Genomic DNA, 17174 nt, shown 5'->3' with positions numbered 1-17174 from the left:
CCTGCCCCCGCCCGTGCACTGCTGGGGGCCCCGGGCTGAAGCCTCCTGGGTGGGTGGCACCTGTGAGTCCCACGCGCCCCTGAGTGGAGCCACGGGGAGGGGAGGCTGTGCCGCTGGCCTGGGGGTGTCCCCTGGGGCCTCGTTTGCAAATGTCTTCTCACTAAAATAGATCTGTAACCCCCAAATCTGTACTCAGAGAACTTTAAGTTTTATTTTATTTATTTGAAAGGCATAGTGACACAGAGACAAAGAAAAGAGAGAGAATCTCCCATCCGCTGGTTCACTCTTGCATTGGCCAAAGCCAGGAGCCTGGAACCCCATCCAGGTCTCCCACGTGGGTGCAGGGAGCCAAGCACTTGGGCCATTTTTGCTGCTTTCTCAGGCGCATTAGCAGAGAGCTGATTTGAAAGTGGAGCAGCCGGGACTCGAACCGGCGCCTATGTGGGATGCTGGGTCTTTCCCAAGGCATGTTAGCGTCACCTGGAAGGTGTCCCAGGGCGTGGCAGCTGCCTGGGCGGGTTCCAGCGCGCAGGGGGAGGGGGCTTTTGCGAATAAGGCTGCAGGTGCCCCTCCTCTCAAGTGGGGTGGTGGTCGTTGTGTGGCCTTCAGTTGACCTGGGCTGCAGGTTCTCTTCTGGGGCAAGATGTGCAGCAGGCAGGAATGTGCGGCAGCTGACGATTGCCAGGCCGCTGGGTCTCTACCTCCCTGACGCCCTTGACCTTCAGGAGCCTGAAACGGTGCTGTGGTGCCGGTCATTGCCATCCTGCTCACTGTAGTCTTTCATGCACACAGTCTCCCTGAGGAAGGCTCTGCCCTTTCGCCTCTTCCCGTGTCCACGCTTAGCTGCAGGCAGCCCCAGCCCGGGGTTTCTGGCTAGCAGGCAGAGCCCTGCACGGGTTGTGATTCCTCCTCGCGGCAGGTGCAAAGCAGCAGGAGGCCGGACCCCAGCTCTGAGGCAGGACGGGGCCCTGTGCTGGGGGCTCGAAGCTTCTAGAACTGCGGTTCTGCGAGCGTGGCCTGGATGCTCAGCCAGAGCCTGTGACGAGCGTAGAGGCTCTCCAGGTGGCCCTGGCAGGCTCCAGCCCGAGAACCAGGCGGCACGGGCATGGGGTGACTTGGGGGCCGATGTCTGTCCCCTGCCCCCAGCTGCCGTCTGCCTCCTGATCTAAGGGCCTCTCTGTTGTGTGCAGAGGAACTGGAGGTGGAGCCTGGGGTCTCCTGGGGCCACTAGAGACAAAGGTGGTGTCGGTTTTCACTGCTCCCTGTCCCCAGAGACTGGGGGTGGAGGAGGAATCAACCTCTCCCCCTCCCCCATTTTTCTTTGCCTACCTTGAAACAGACACAGCTCGCCCCGCGTCCCCTTTGTACAGTGAACAACCTGTGCGACTGTGCACAGTCGCCTGTGCACACACATGCATGTCTGTACACAGGGTTCACAGGCTTCTGTCCCACAGGCCCACACGCTACGTCATTTTCCCATAACAACCGACCATGATGTTCTTGACGATCTGGATCCAGAGGTCCAAAACCAAGAGGCCAGAGGGGCCGCCAGGACAGTCAGAGCTACCGTGTCTCTGCAGTGCCCAGGGGAGAGCCCTGGCCTGCCCCGTCCAGCCCCGATGGCACCAGCTGTCATTGCTTACGGCCGTGTGGTGCTGGTCTGTGCCCCCAGCTTCATGCGGCCTCTCTCTCTCTCTCTCACTCACTCTCTCTTAAATTAAAAAAAGAGGGGAGGCATACACAGACAGAGATCTCACATCCTCCATTTCAGTCCCCAAACACCTGCACCAGCCGGGGCCGGGCCAGGCTGAGGCCAGGAGCCAGGAGCTCCTTGTGGGTCTCCCAGGTTCTCCAGCCGTCACCTGCCGGCTCCCAGGTTGTGCCCTCACAGGGAGCCGGCGCGGAAGCAGAGCTGGGACTTGAACCAGCGGACGCCGGCCTGCCACATCCCATCAGCACACACCCCACCCCACCCCCGCCCGCCTGCCCCTGACTTCTCCTTACTTATCTGTTGCAAGAACACTTGTCAGTGGATTTAGGGCCTGCCCACATCGTCCTGAGATCATTCAGTTAATCGCACCTGCAAAGACTTTTCATCCAAATAAAGATGGCTCCAGACTCCGAGCCTTGGATGTGTATTTTTGGGACCACTCCCCCCCCATCTCATTGCAGAATGCACCGTGAAGCTGGGTGGGAGTGGGGGCGGGGCAGCATGGGTCCTGTGCTCCCGGGGAAGGGGCAGGCAGCCTCTGTGGGAGATGGACACATGTCGGGGAACAGTCCCCAGCAGGGGCCTGGGGGAGGAGGTGGCAGGAGGTGCAACCCTGCTGGGTGGGTTGAGGGAAGATGGCCAGGCTGGCACCTGTGTGTTGGTCCCAAGGGCCTGGGTTCAGGTCCCCCGCCGGCAAGCACCCAGCCCTTGCCGTGAGAGGGGGATGGGGGCGGTGGCAGCACCTGCGGCACCTCACAGGCCAAGCCCCCCAGACACCAGGCAGGGTGGAGCTCAGGGTCACGGCAGGACAGGCTGGTGGCCAGTGAGGGAGACCAGCGGCGCCGAGGCCGCGGGGCGGACTTTGTGGGGTCATTCGCGTGGACGGTGGCCTCCACTGGGTGGGGTCCGTGGCCGTGGAGGGGCCTTCGTGAGTCAGCTCTGGGCCCAGGACTGCCTGACAGACAGCCCCGCCGCTCAGAGGCCCTTGTGGTCAGCTGTGACCCTGGCCGCTGGAAGGACCCGCGGTGTAGGCCCGGGGACTCAGGGCCGGTGGCCACTGAGACGATGCCTGGCCGGGGCCAAAGGCTGGTTGTCGCGCACGCTGAGCGCCCGCCACAGGATGACCTGAGGCGACTCTGGCCTCCAAGGTGGACATCTGGTGGGCAGGCCGAGGGCGGAGCTCCAGGGCCTGCAACGACCCAGCCTCAGAGGAGATCGCCTGTGCGCCACGCGGTTTGAAGCCGCCCCAAACTCCTGGGTTGCAGGGAAGTGGCGCGGTCACGCCGGGGGGGGGGGGTTAATGCGAGGCTGAGGGGCCAGAGTAGGGGGGTCTGGAGAAACAGCGTACGCATGCGCCCACAGGGGACCCCCCCCACACACACACCAACACTGGGCGGGGCCGGGGAGTCGGCGGGGCGGGGCAGGACCGGGCTCTGCTTCCGGGGCGGGGCTGGCTCGTTGGGCTGGTGCAGCTGCCGGGTTGAGGCCTCTCGTCCTCCCGCAGGCTAGCCCGGGCTGCCTCGTGTGGTTAGAGGCGAGCCGGCTCAGCAGTGCCCGCCTGCGCTGTCACCGCATTCCAAGGCGAGTCCCAGAGCCGGCGCAGGGGTGGGGCCTGTCCCGTGTGGGCGGAGCTTCAGAGAGTGGCACGGGGGAGGTGGAGACTGGCCTCCTGCGCGTCCTCCGCGGCGAGGGGCCGGTGGGGGTGCGGCTTGGTGTCCCCCGGCCAGCACCTTCTCCCGTAGTGCAGGGCCTCGGCCCTGGTGGGCTGCGGGGGTCTTTGCAGTGGGCTGCAGAGATGTCTAGAAGTGCAAGCTGTTGTGTCAGGTTTTGTTTGGCTGCAGGTAGTGAGAAAGCGCTCAGACGGAAGTCAGGAGGCAGGCAGCCCTGACACAGTCGTTTGCCCCGCCCTCTGCAGGTGGGCTCACCAACCTCTTGATTGCTGCCTCCTGGTTACAAAATAGTTGCCACAGCTCCGACCGTATTCAAAATCAGAGGCAGGGAGAATGCTTTTTTCTTAGAAAAGCTCTGTCTTAATATTCTGGAAGAAAAAAAAATTTCCCAAGTCTCCTAGTCCAATGGCTACAAAGCTGTGTCGGCCACAACTCACAGTGGGAGCATTTGAACCGGTCCAGGCATGCATCACTGGACTGACTCCACACGTTACGTTTGCCTCACCCTGTGCATGCACTTCAGGATCCCTGTCCTGTTCCATGCCATCGAAACCTTTAAAGAAATCCCCGCGGCTCACTAGGCTAATCCTCCACCTGCGGCGCTGGCACCCTTGGTTCTAGTCCCGGTTGGGGCACCAGTTCTGTATCGGTTGCTCCTCTTCCAGTCCAGCTCTCTGCAATGGCCCGGGAGTGCAGTGGAGGATGGCCCAAGTCCTTGGGCCCTGCACCCCCATGGGAGACCAGGAGAAGCACCTGGCTCCTGGCTTTGGATCGGCACAGCACACCGGCCATAGCGGCCATTGGCGGGGGGTGAACCAACGGAAGGAAGACCTTTCTCTCTGTCTCTCTCTCTTTCTCTCTCTCTCTCACTGTCTAACTCTGCCTGTCAAAAAGAAAAAAAAAGTAGAAATCCCTGTGCCCAGCTTGCTCAAGGTGTGACCCAGCCTTTGAGAAAGCCCGACGCAGAGCTGTTTGCGCCGGGAGCGTCAGCCTCGGGGAGTGAGGCGGGAGCCCCAGCCGGGCGAGGCTGTAGATCGGGGCCTTTACGCGAGGACCACTGGGAAGTGAGGATGCCCCTGACTCCGGAGCTCAACCAGGACTCAGCTCTGGCTGTCGGCTCCCAGTGACAGCGGTGACGGCACTGCAGGCCGGGGACGGGCGTCCCCGCGGTGTCCTGGGAAGGCACCGTGTCCTTGTCGCCGCGCCACTGTTCTCCAGGGCTGGCCGTGGTTTCTGGGCCCCACCATCCCTGCTTTTCATCGCGTGGTGGGGAGGAGTTGAGGTCCCACAACCATGGGGTCAGGGTTGGAACTCTGGCTCTGCAGTGGGATCAGACCAGTGCCCTGAGCGCCTTAGAGTCTTTGTTTGCTGTTGAACTTGAGTCAGCCTTGTCCCCGCCCCCCTGGGCTGGGAGTCACTCTGGGCTGTGGGCAGCGTGGGCTCCGGGCTGGGGCAGCTTCCTGGCTCCCAGGCAGAGCTTGTGACTCCTGGAGGGCATCCTGGGTCCCCTCCTGTTTTCCCCCAGTCCCATAGGATCTGCCCTGGGGCTGGGGTTGCGGGCAGATGGCCCCGTGGTTGTTCCCCAACCCCAGCCCCTGTGTGGGGTGGGGAGGTCGTCCAAGGCCAGCCCAGGCCGGGTGTGTGTCTGCTCTTTCCGGCTTCCTCAGCTGCGCCCCCTGCTGGACACAGGACAGGTGCTTCATCAATGCCCTTTCACTCCCCCTGACCCCGCCCTTGCTGCCCCCGGAATGAAAGAAGGGGTTTTCACAGCTGCCTGTTGACCTGCCATATGCTCTGTCTCCTGGTGGGGTGCCACCCAGGACACAGACCTCGGCAGATGCATGAGTGAGGTGAATTTTCTTTCTGGCCGGCGCCGCGGCTCACTAGGCTAATCCTCCGCCTTGCGGCGCCGGCACACCGGGTTCTAGTCCCGGTCAGGGCTAGACTGGTGGGAGATGCAGACGCCAACCTGGGTGCCTGGGTGCCTGAACCTTGCTGCAAACTTTCGCGATCGCCAAGGAGATGGAGCAGTGTAACCCAGCCCCAGGTCCCGTCACCCACCTTGCTGCCAGCAGCCCTGGCTGGTGCTGCTTCCTCTCTACGTTTAAGTTTCATTTAAAAATAAATTACAGTCCATGTTCCTGGGCCGTCCAGTTTCAATCAGTTATGTAACCCTCACGCATCCCAGAGCCCAGTCTCTGTCTCCCCAGAGCATCTCCACACTGCAACTGGAGTAAAAGCCTGGGAACAAAAACTCTGACCTGGAGCTCTGGCCCCTCCCCCTTTGAAATTCCTGGAGGACCTCATTTGGAAATGCCCCTTGCAGGAAACATCCCCCAGCCTGTCCCTAATTCTGCTGGTGTGAAGTTCCTGGGGCCCAGGCCACACCCAAAGCTAGAGCCAGGGCACAGGGCCCGCCACAGGCTCCTCCGTGCACCTGCACTCCACGGGCAGGGATCCTGGTCCTGTGTCTTGTGACAGCCAGATGCTGTCCAGGTCCTTCTGGGGTCTGGGACCCGGGAGCGAGAGGGGACACTGCTGGGTGTCCCCAGAATGCGTTACCCCATCTCACTTTTTCAAACCTGAGACATCCCAGGCGTTTGGGAGATGACAAAGCCATGCACACCGTCAGCAGCCAGCCCTGTGGTGCTTGCTAAACGTTTTTGCCATATTTGCTTCCAGGCTTGTCTGTGGGCGAGTAGCTAAGGGCAGGGACTTGGCTGTGAGCCTGCCTTGGGTCAGATCCCGGCCTGGCCACTCTCCAGTTGAGGGACTTGGGACAGTCTTCCCCTTCTTATCCTCTGGGTACTCTAAGACCCCTGGCGGATGGTTGCAAGCCCTGTGCATATACTGTGTTTTCTCTATACATAACATATGCACCTGTGCCAAAGCTTAACTTGCAAACCAGGCACCTCAAGCAATTAACAAGAGAAACGAATGGTAAAGTTGTAACAGTGCCATGTCATAAAGTAAATGAAGCCTGGGTCCACACAAGCCTGGTGACACTGCTACAATGTATACAGCCCAGACCTCCAGGACAGCTCCAGCTGACCAGTTGTTTATTTCTGGAGTGTTTTCATTTACTGTTTGTAGATGCAGGTTAACCACAGGTGTGTACACGTGTGTGTGCGCATGTGATGGCACGTAGCCTTGTGTCGTGCCCTTGCAACCATCTATCCTATCCTCTGTAGACCTTGCCTTTCAGCCTCCCTCCAGTGATCCCCCCCATCCCTGGCTGTCTGCCCCCCATTACTCCCCGACTTACTCATGGCCTCTCTCTCCTTCTCTGCCCGCAGCTGGCCCCCAAAAGGACGCTCTCCAAGTCCCCTGCGGGGGGCCCCGCGTAGACCTGGAGCGGACACCCCCTCCTTCCCTTCATGATTCGTTTGTAGCACAGGTAACCTGGGAGGAGCCGGCTGCCTTCTGCCCCAGCTGGCCCTGGGAGGGAGGGGCAGGGAGGGTGATGCTTCCGCAGGGCCCGGCCCCTCCTGCCCCTCCTTCCCTGGCCAGGCCTGGCCCGCATCCTCCCTGCTGTTCCTTTTCTCCAAATCTTTGCAGATTGTGTCCTTTTCCACCACTGGCTGGGGGGGGGGGGCGGGGTCTAAAGGTGACCCCCCCCACCCCTACCCCCCCCCGCCAAGGAGCACAGGCGGGTGGCGTGGGGTCTGGGGCTGGAGAGAACAGGGCCTCAGATGCAGCCAGGATGGGGTGTATACAGGGAAGGGGAGCGAGATTGGTGTAGGGAACCCGGGGTCCCTGGTTTCCATCGGGTCCCCCACCTGCTGAGCATGGGGGCAGGGGCTGGGGTAAGTGGGGTGGGGTGTTAGGCGGGTGTTGGGGGGGCGGGGAACCAGCCAAGGGTACATGTGAGATCTGGTGTGTGTTGGGGGGGGATCCTCAGCTGTCAGGCCTCGTTCTCCTTGTGCCCCGCCTTCAGTGTCAGGTCAAGCTTGGCCCAGGGAGTGCCGGGCAGCGGCAGCATGGTGTTGGCAGCTTGGGTGTTGGGAAAAGGGGAGAGGTGGGGGGTGGGAGCCAGGCTGGATGGACGCTGTTTGTTTGAGGCTCCAGTGGGCTGGGTGTGGGTGGATTCCTGGTTTGAGGGACAGGCTGGTGCTGCCCCGTCCCTGCCCTGTGGAAGGGGACCAAGCTCAGCAAGTGGTGGCCATCCTCACCCTCACCGTGCCCACCAATGACGCAGCCTCTCCCGAGTCCTCTCCCTTCCTCGGCCCGGGGCTCCTTGCCCCTGCCCTCCTCTGAGAACCTGCCGCCCAGCCCTCCATCTGTGGGACAGACCCTTGCACCTCAAGATTCTGGGCCTGACCCTGTGTTCAGGGAGACAGAACAGCGTGGAAGCGGAAAGCCAGGCTTGGGGCCTGTACTGCCAGGGTTTAAGGCCCGGCTCTGCCGCCTGCCTGCTGGGAGCCCTACAGCCGAGTGGGCACACAGCACTTAGCTCAGGGCCCACACACAGCCAGGGCTCCTTATCACTTTCGTCATCGTCATCGTCATCATCGGATGATGATGGGGTTTGGGGGGGGGCTGTCTCCGGCAAGCGTCTCTGTCTGGGAGGGTACCTGGGCAGTGCTCCCTCACCCCCACATGGCCCCATGGGTGCTCCCCTGATTCTGGCAAGCCCCAGGGTCTAACCTTGTCTCCCTCGCCCTCTTCCTGCCCCACCCCATCCAGTGGCGATGGATGATGAGGACGGGAGATGCTTACTGGACGTGATTTGGTGAGTAGTGGGCTCCCCTCCCCCACCCTACTCCTGCTCTCTCCTGCCTCCCGGCTGCCCCCCCTCAGTGGCTTCCCCCCTTCTCTCTTCCAGTGACCCTCAGGCCCTCAACGACTTCTTGCATGGATCCGAGAAGGCAAGTACTAGGTGGGGGGAGAGGCGTTCTCTGGGGTGGGGGGCAGGGGTGGGGCAGGGACACGGCCCCTCGATTCAGTAGACACCGTCCCCATGCCGTGCCGTCTGTGAGCCAGACGCTGGAGTTGGGGCGGTGAGCCGCAGGCATGCCCTCGGTTAACAAGCCGACCACTCAGGAAGATGATGGCAAAAGGCGCCGTGCAGAGCGTGATAAAGATGAATGTTGCTCGCGTAGCCAAGGTTGTCAAGGCAGTAGGGCACAGGGTCTCCAGCTAGTGAGATGGGAACAGGCCGCCCTAGGGGGTGATGTTGCAGGTGAGGTGTGCAGGATACCTGGCGGGGAGTGGGAACAGGCACGGAGGTGAGAGCAGGAAGCAGAGAAGGTAGGTTCGTGGAACAGAAGCGAGGCCCCCAGGACCTAACTGAAGAGGAAACTAGTAGGAGGTGAGACTGGAGCCAGACCTCTCCAGGTCGTGAAGGTGTGGGAGACCCCGATGCAGGGGGGCTTTGTTCTGAACAGCAGCTCTGATGGGCAGTTCAGCAGTGGAATGGGACAGAGCTGTGGGGCCCCGAGCAACTTCCAAGAGTTCGCAGGCTGGGGGCAGCTGCTTAGCTGGGTGGGCCCGGCTCAGGGACTCACGTGAGGTCACAGGCGAGGCTATGGCTGGGCCGGAGTCCTCTGAGTGCCTGCTTGCAGGGCCCCACTGTACCTCCCAGGTCCGTACCAAGAGTGTCCTCAGCACGGCAGCTGGCTTCCTCCAGACAGAGCAAGGAGGGAGCCATGCATGTCTTGTGACCAGCTCCCTGACGCTGCCACCTCTGTGGAACCGTAGTCAGCAGCAGCCAATCGCTGAGTCAGGGCCCCGCCGGGAGCAGGATGGGACGAGGTGGCCGGCGGCTGCTTGGGATGGGACGAGGTGGCCAGGAGGCTGCTTGGGAGTTGGAATCAGTGAGAGTTGCTTGTGTACTCGGTATGGAAGGGGAGAGAACGCATCCACACGGCCGCTGGGCTCTGGCTTTGTGAGTGGCTGGGTTGTTTGCGGGAAGATTCCAGAAGGCCAGGTGGGGCTGTGGATGGACAGCTGGGCCCTGCGAGAGAAGCGAGGGTGGCCCCAGCCACACACAGATGTTCAGTGGGCACTCACGCGGGGTCCGGCCCGGTTCTGGGGGCTGAGGATGACCCTGGGAATCAGAGCAGATCCCTGCCCCCTCCCCCCCAGGTGCCCAACTGTGGGCAGGAAGGACGCTGTTGAGAGGAGGGGGCACGGCGACAGCTCCCAAGGCAAGCAGTGTGGGCACTGAGGGTGACAGGCACGGGGTGCTGCTCGGGCAGAAGCAGAGGCAGGGTTCCCAGGCTCAAGGCAGGCGGGTCAGGTGCGGGTCAGGTGCAGGTCAGGTGCGGGTCAGGTGCGGGTCAGGTACACACCTTGCAGTCAGGTGCACTCCCTGGAGGTCAGGCCAGAGGCTTCCCTTTCGAGCACCTTGGGTTTCGAGCCTGCAACCCCTTTCCCGGGGGCCTCTTCCAGGGAGGGTTTCTCACCCCTCCCCACCTTACCCCTCGTCTTTTTGCCCTGAGTAACACTAAATTGGTTTCTGTTCTAGAGCGCGGGCCTGCCCCGCTGACCTTTGACCTTGGGTGGGGCGGGTCTTGTTGCAGCTTGATAGTGATGACCTCCTGGACAATCCCGGGGAGGCCCAAAGTGCCTTCTATGAAGGCCCGGGGGTAAGTGGCCGCGGCTGGTGGTGGCAGCCAGGGGAAGGGGAGGGGGACGAGGGCCTGGGAGGTGGGGTTGGGGGGTGAGAGGAAGGCTCCAGCCTGTCCCCAGGAGGTCCCTGCTGGGAGGAGGGCCACGTGGAGTAGAGGCGGGACAGTGGCTGCCAGGCCACGCGGGCTGCACAGGCGAGAGCAGAGGTGAGGACTCTGGGCCAAGGTGGGCGAGGCCGGCCCCAGTCAGTCCCAGAGCAGCAGCCGAGGGCCCACAGGGCAGTGTGGGAGTCGTGGCAGGTGCCCGCTCTGGGGCTCCCAGGGACCGAGGCCTCCTACTCCCCCACCCCACCGGCTGTGGCCTTGATGGTGGCTGTGATGTTAACTTTCCAGTGGCACAATGTTTAAATCCAGAAACACAGCAGCAAGGGGGCCGCGTCTGTAAGCCAGCGACAGTGACACTTCCGCAGGGCTGCCGCTGGCCATCCTCCATCGTCGCTCTCACTCCTTCCTGGCTGTGAGGCCCCCATGGGTTCTGAGTGCGGCCACGCCTGGGGGCAGTGCATTGCAGAACCGGTCCTAGGCGCTCTGCTCGCACTGGGAGCCCCGAGGGCACAGCGCCCTGCCTGGCCTGCAGTCGGCTGGGAGTCGCTCCCCTGTCCCCCTGCCCTGTCCCGCTCGCCTCTCCCTCTGCTGCTGTGCCACATAGTCTCCGCCCGCCTCCTTGGGTGGCGATGATGACAGTGGGGTAGCAGAGGACGCTTCGTATGCACCTGCTCGGGGCTGGGCACCACAGCCTGCCATGTGGGTTGATTTGGAATCTTTTTTGTTTTATTACATCAAACTGGTTTTACATTTTTAATTTATTTTCATTCTTTTTATCTGAAAGATAGAGAGAGAAGCAGAGAGAAAGAGAAATCTTTCATTGGCTGGTTCACTCCCCAAATGTTCACAACAGTCAGAGCTGGGCCAGGCTGAAGCCAGGAGCCCAGAACGTGGGACGTGGCTGGCAGGGACCCAAGTACTTGGGCTGTCACCTGCTGCCTCCCAGGGTGCACATTAGCAGGGAGCTGGGTTGGACGCAGAGTAACCAGGCGCTCCCATATGGGATTTGGGTGTCCCAAGTGGCAACTTAAGCCACCATGTAAAACGCCCACCCAGAACTTGAGATTCACGTCCCACAAGCAGACACCACTGCGGAGCTTTGCATGATATACATTCTTTTTATTTTTTAAAGATTTATTTATTTATTTATTTGAGAGGCAGAGAGAGAGGTCTTCCATCCACTGGTTCAGTCTCTCAAATGGCTGCATCAGCCAGGGCCGGGCCCTGCCAAAGGCAGGAACACAGAACTCCATCCGGGTCTCCCACGCGGGTCTGACGCCTTCCCAGGCCACTAGCAGGGAACTGGGTCAGAAGCAGAGCAGCCGGGATTGGAGCTGGCACTGGGATGTGCATCCCAGGCGGTGGCTTAACCTGTCCCCGAGCACCAGCCCCGCTGCCCGAGTTCATACACGCGTGCGATGTCACACACAGTGCACGCTGGAAACGTCATAGCTCCTCGGACCGCTGTGGGGCCAGGCGTGCATCAGAGCTGGAATCACTGAGATTCTGGACAGGGGCTGCGGTGCGTGTGCGTGTGCCACGGTCAGACGTAGGAAGAGGCACGTGACTCGGGCACGCCGTGAGGCCGGTGGGTTCCAGGGTTCTTCTGGGATTTGGAATCCCAGATGCGTGGTGCGGGCTGGTACAGCTTAGCAAAAAAACCTGATTTTTTTTTTTTTTAAACCTTTGAGAGGTGCCATAGGGAAACGCAGGCCAGGGCAAGCGGCAGCCAGGCCGGAATGTTCCGGAAACAGCCGCTCTGCCGCCCGGGCATCCCGCCCTGCGGCCCCGGCTGAGCTCCACCCCTTGCTAACCTCCCTCCTTCCTTCCTACCCTCCCCGGCCTCAGCTCCACGTGCAAGAAGCCTCCGGTAACCACCTGAACCCGGAGCCCAGCCAGCCGGCCCCCAGCGTGGACCTGGACTTCCTGGAAGATGACATCCTGGGCTCGCCCGCCGCGGGGGGCGGGGCGGCGGGCGGCGGGGGCGCCGACCAGCCCTGCGACATCCTCCAGCAGAGCCTCCAGGAGGCCAACATCACGGAGCAGACGCTGGAGGCCGAGGCCGAGCTGGACCTGGGCCCCTTTCAGCTGCCCACGCTGCAGCCGGCGGACGGTGGGGCAGGCCCAGCGGGGGCCGCCGGCGCTGCAGCCGTGGCCGCGGGGCCCCAGGCCCTGTTCCCCGGCGGCGCAGACCTGCTGGGGCTGCAGGCCCCGCCCACCGTGCTGACGCACCAGGCCCTGGTGCCGCCCCAGGACGTGGTCAACAAGGCCCTGAGCGTCCAGCCCTTCCTGCAGCCCGTGGGCCTGGGCAACGTGACCCTGCAGCCCATCCCGGGCCTCCAGGGCCTGCCCAACGGCAGCCCCGGGGGTGCCACGGCGGCCACGCTCGGCCTGGCGCCCATCCAGGTGGTCGGCCAGCCGGTCATGGCGCTCAACCCGCCCGCCTCTCAGCTCCTGGCCAAGCAGGTGCCTGTCAGCGGCTACCTGGCCTCGGCGGCCGGCCCCTCGGAGCCGGTGACCTTGGCCTCAGCCGGCGTCTCCCCGCAGGGGGCCGGCCTGGTCATCCAGAAGAGCCTCCCGGCCGCCGTGGCCACCACGCTCAACGGGAACTCCGTGTTTGCGGGCGCGGGCGCGGGCGCCGCCACGGCCGCAGCCGGCGGGGCGCCCTCGGGACAGCCGCTGGCGGTGGCCCCGGGCCTCGGCGCGGCGCCACTGGTCCCGGCACCCAACGTCATCCTGCACCGCACACCCACGCCCATCCAGCCCAAGCCGGCCGGGGTCTTGCCCCCCAAGCTCTACCAGCTGACGCCCAAGCCCTTCGCGCCCGCCGGTGCCACGCTCACCATCCAGGGCGAGCCGGGCGCGCTGCCGCCGCAGCCCAAGGCGCCACAGAACCTGACCTTCATGGCGGCGGGCAAAGCTGGCCAGAACGTGGTGCTGTCCGGCTTCCCCGCGCCGGCCCTGCAGGCCAGCGTGTTCAAGCAACCGCCCGCCACCACGACCGGGGCGGCGCTGCCGCAGCCGCCGGGGGCGCTGAGCAAACCCATGAGCGTGCACCTCCTGAACCAGGGCAGCAGCATCGTCATCCCCGCACAGCACATGCTGCCCGGCCAGAACCAGTTCCTGCTGCCGGGCGCCCCCGCCGCCGTGCAGCTCCCGCAGCCCCTCTCCGCCCTGCCGGCCAACGTGGGCGGGCAGATCCTGGCGGCGGCCGCAGCGCCTCACGCGGGCGGACAGCTCATCGCCAACCCCATCCTCACCAACCAGAACCTGGCGGCCCCGCTGAGCCTGGGCCCCGTGCTGGCCCCGCCCTCGGGCGCGCACAGCGCCGCACACATCCTCTCGGCCGCACCCATCCAGGTGGGGCAGCCCGCGCTCTTCCAGATGCCCGTGTCGCTGGCGGCGGGCAGCCTGCCTACGCAGAGTCAGCCGGCGGCCGCGGGGCCCACCGCCACCACCGTCCTGCAGGGCGTCACCCTGCCCCCCAGCGCCGTGGCCATGCTCAACGCCGCCGATGGGCTGGTGCAGCCCGCCACACCTGCTGCCGCCGCCTCCGGGGAGGCCACCCCAGTCCTCACGGTGCAGCCCGCACCGCCAGCACCGCCCGCAGCCAGCACGCCGCTGCCCCTGGGCCTCCAGCAGCCGCAGGTGCAGCAGTCCCCGCAGGCCACGGCCCCTGCGGCCACCGCCCCGCCTCAGGCCAGCACGCCCCAGCCCAGCCCGGGCCTGGCGTCCAGCCCGGAGAAGATGGTCCTCGGGCAGCCGCCACCTGTAGCCACCACAGCCATCCTCACTCAGGACTCCGTGCAGATGTTCCTGCCCCAGGTACTCGGGGCCCGGGCGAGGGTGAGGGGTGTTGGGAACTGGGAGACCCCAGAGCTGAGAGAGGCTGGCCAGGGTCTGGTGGGGTGGGGCTGACACGTGGCCACCCCTGGCTGAGCTGGACAGACCGCGGGCTGACAGCCACGGGGAGGGATGGGCTGACAGGCGGGGAGGGGTCTCGGAGTGCACAGCAAATGACTGAGTGAACGTGATGGCCAGGTCAGGAAAGCAGGAGGGCCAGGCGGGCTAGGGGTGGGACCAGCCAGCCGGGTCCCGCTGCTGCGCCCGCCACCCCCTGCTCTGCAGCCCTGGGGCAGGGGCGGTGTGGACGGGGTCCCCGGGCGTGGCCTTCTGACCCCTGTGCGGGCTGCCCCGTTGCAGGAGAGGAGCCAGCAGCCTCTCTCCACAGAGGGCCCCCACCTCTCCGTGCCCGCCTCGGTCATAGTCAGCGCCCCGCCTCCTGCCCAAGACCCAGCCCCGGCCACCCCCGTCGCCAAAGGAGCTGGCCTCGGCCCTCAGGCCCCCGACAGCCAGGCTTCCCCGGTGCCGGCCCCCCAGGTAGAGGAACCCCAGCAGCCTCTGTCCTCAGCTCAGCCCCCAGCCTCGCCCCCTTACCCCCTCACTGCTGTCCGCCTCCTCGCGCCCGGCCTGCCTGCCTCTGTCTCGCTGACCTGGGGAAAGGTGCTGTCGTCTCCTACTGCCACCCCCACCCCGCACTGCCTGTGTCTCCTCGCCCCCGGCAGGCAGGGGGAGGGCTCCACACGCTGGACAGGGCTGCAAGACACACAGCAGGAAAGGGGGTCTTCCCTGAGGTGGTGATGTCCACGTCCGGGCAGGGAGCATGCTCGGAGAGTCCACGGGTGGTAGACTAGGTGCGCAGGGACCAGCCCTGGCCTTGACCCGTGGCCTCGACCTGTGGCCTCCTGCTGGGGCTTCTCGCATCCTGTTTTGTGCATAGATGGTCACGTGCGTGGATTTCCTCCTCCACGTCTGTAAAATGCAGCACACTCTCCTGTGGTCCTCACCTTGCTCCTGTCCTTTGAAAGTTGACCTGGAAGATGGTTCTTCACCTTTCTGAAAGCCGCCAAGCTGTCCGCCGTGCAGACGGCACGTTTTCCTCTAAGCAGTCCCTGTTGTCGGGCTTGTGGGTCATTTCCTGTCCTTGGTTGTTGCGAGCAAACCTGTACAGACTGCGTTAGAAGTGGGAGGGCCTGCAGACACGCGCGTTTGTACTGTTGATGGACATTGGGCCACAGCTGGGTTCGAGCTTTCTCAGCTGTTCACAGTTTGCATCTGTTTTCTTGAACTTGACCAGTCTGATAGGTGGAAAATAGTATTTTGCTTTAGGTTATTTTTAAATTGTGGTTCAATGCTCTCTGTACTTCCTGTTCTACGAAATTGTTCCTACCTTTTGCCATTTTCGCACTTGGCTTGCCGATCATTTTCTTGTTTATTCGTAGAAACTCTTTACATATCAAAGAAATTTAGCCTTTTGTCTCACAGGAGAGGGGAGGGTAGGCTGTGTCCTGGAGGAACAGGTGTTGTACTTGTCCAGGAAGGACAGCGGACAGGGAGAAGGAGGAGGAGGGACGTCACAGAGGCCGGGGTGGTAGTACGCGATCAGCACAAGCTCGGGCTTGAACAGCTGTGATTCCTCCGGGGGGCTGTGCCTGAGCAGCTGGTGTCTGAATTCTATACCCAGATGTGAGGGCGCTTCGGGGTGGAGTAAACGAATTCACAGTCAGGGGTGCTTCACAGAGCTTGTGGGGAGTGGACTGAAAACATAACTTTATTCTGGTGCTAAGTAAAAAAAAAAAAAAAAAAAAAAAAAAAAAAAAAAAAGAAACCCATGCATTGTTTTTTTCTTAAGAGGCATCTTCCGGCCGGTGCCGCGGCTCACTAGGCTAATCCTCCGCCTTGTGGCGCCGGCACACCGGGTTCTAGTCCCGGTCAGGGCGCCGGATTCTGTCCCGGTTGCTCCTCTTCCAGGCCAGCTCTCTGCTGTGGCCCAGGAGTGCAGTGGAGGATGGCCCAAGTGCTTGGGCCCTGCACCCCATGGGAGACCAGGAGAAGCACCTGGCTCCTGCCATCGGATCAGCGCGGTGCACCGGCCACAGCGGCCATTGGAGGGTGAACCAACGGCAAAAGGAAGACCTTTCTCTCTGTCTCTCTCTCTCACTGTCCACTCTGCCTGTCAAAAAAAAAAAAAAAAAAAAAGAGGCATTTTTCGTGGCTGCTAGGCACAGACTGTGCACTGGAGAGACGTTCACTGGCCTGATGTTGAAGTTTATTTATTTGAAAGTCGGAGAGAGCAGGGTCTTCCATCTGCTGCTTCACTCCCCAAACAGCCACAACGGCTGGGACTGGGCCACCCTGAAACCAGGAGCCAGGAGCTCCATCCGCACTTGGGCCATCTTCCGCTGCTTTCCCAGGCGCATTAGCAGGGAGCTGGATCGGAATGGAGCAGCCGGGACTCAAACTGGGTCTTTGATGTGGGAAGCTGGTGTCAGGGACTGCGGCCTAACCCACTGCGCCCCGATGCTGGCCGGGAACCCCATCCGGGTCTCCCCGTGGGTGGTGGGGCCCCGAGCGCTTCTGGCGTCCCCTGCTGCCTGCTGAGGTGCCCATTAGTAGGGAGCTGGAATCAGGGGTGCAGCTGGGCCTTGCACCTGGCACTGCGGCGCAGGACGTGGCCATCCGCGAGCACAGCCTCCCGCCGCACCAGGCACCCACCCTGCCTCTCACTGTTAAATCGGAGGCAGGGGGCTGCCGCTGTGCAGCAGGTTAAGCCGCCGCCTGCAACGCCGGCACCCCAGGTAAGCCCCCCTGCTCCACTTCTGAACCAGCTCCCTGCGATGGCACCTGGGAGGCGGCAGATGATGGCTCAAGTACTTGGGCCCCTGCACCCGCATGGGAGACCCGGATGGGGTTCCTGGCTCCTGGCTTGGACCTGCCCCAGTCTTGGCTGTTGTGGCTGTTTGGGGAGTGAACCAGTGAATGGGAAATCTCTCTCTGTCACTCTGTCTTTCAAATAGCAAAACTGAAGCAGGTCCAGATAGGCTGCCGGGAACCGGTCTGTGGCTGCTCCTTCTGGCTTTCCCCGGCCCTCTCTTCCCACTCCACGTAAACTCCAGGAGGTGGTGTGTGTGTGTGTGCGCGCGCGTCTGCTCCGTCCCAGTGGCCACTCAGAGCCTGGCAGGTAGTGGGCACCCTGCGAGTGTTTATTGAATAAATAAGGGGAGGAGCTGCAATTCGCCACCAGCCCAGCGGGTAAAAGTGTTGTTTGCTCTCGGC

At 62.9% G+C, this 17174-nt stretch overlaps 1 protein-coding gene across 6 annotated transcripts in view; it reads left to right on the top strand.

Annotated features, from left to right (window-relative positions):
* The window catches only part of BICRA (BRD4 interacting chromatin remodeling complex associated protein), a 60222-nt gene that overhangs the window by 30661 nt on the left and 12387 nt on the right, over window positions 1-17174 (top strand). For 4 of the 6 annotated variants that reach the window (XM_051837346.2, XM_051837347.2, XM_051837345.2 and 1 more), the window contains exons 2-7: window positions 6678-6778; window positions 8068-8113; window positions 8207-8249; window positions 9906-9971; window positions 11907-13883; window positions 14262-14438. In XM_051837346.2, coding sequence (XP_051693306.2) covers window positions 8073-8113; window positions 8207-8249; window positions 9906-9971; window positions 11907-13883; window positions 14262-14438 — 2304 coding nt within the window. In that variant the 5' untranslated portion in view covers window positions 6678-6778; window positions 8068-8072. The remainder of the gene's footprint in view (window positions 1-6677; window positions 6779-8067; window positions 8114-8206; window positions 8250-9905; window positions 9972-11906; window positions 13884-14261; window positions 14439-17174) is intronic. The other 2 variants (XM_051837348.2, XM_051837350.2) reach the window with 1 other exon arrangement.

Source organism: Oryctolagus cuniculus, chromosome 18 (assembly GCF_964237555.1).
Source record: "Oryctolagus cuniculus chromosome 18, mOryCun1.1, whole genome shotgun sequence".
Classification (NCBI taxonomy): domain Eukaryota; kingdom Metazoa; phylum Chordata; class Mammalia; order Lagomorpha; family Leporidae; genus Oryctolagus; species Oryctolagus cuniculus.
Note: the sequence above shows the minus strand (reverse complement) of the source record. Positions and strands in the feature narration are given on the sequence as shown.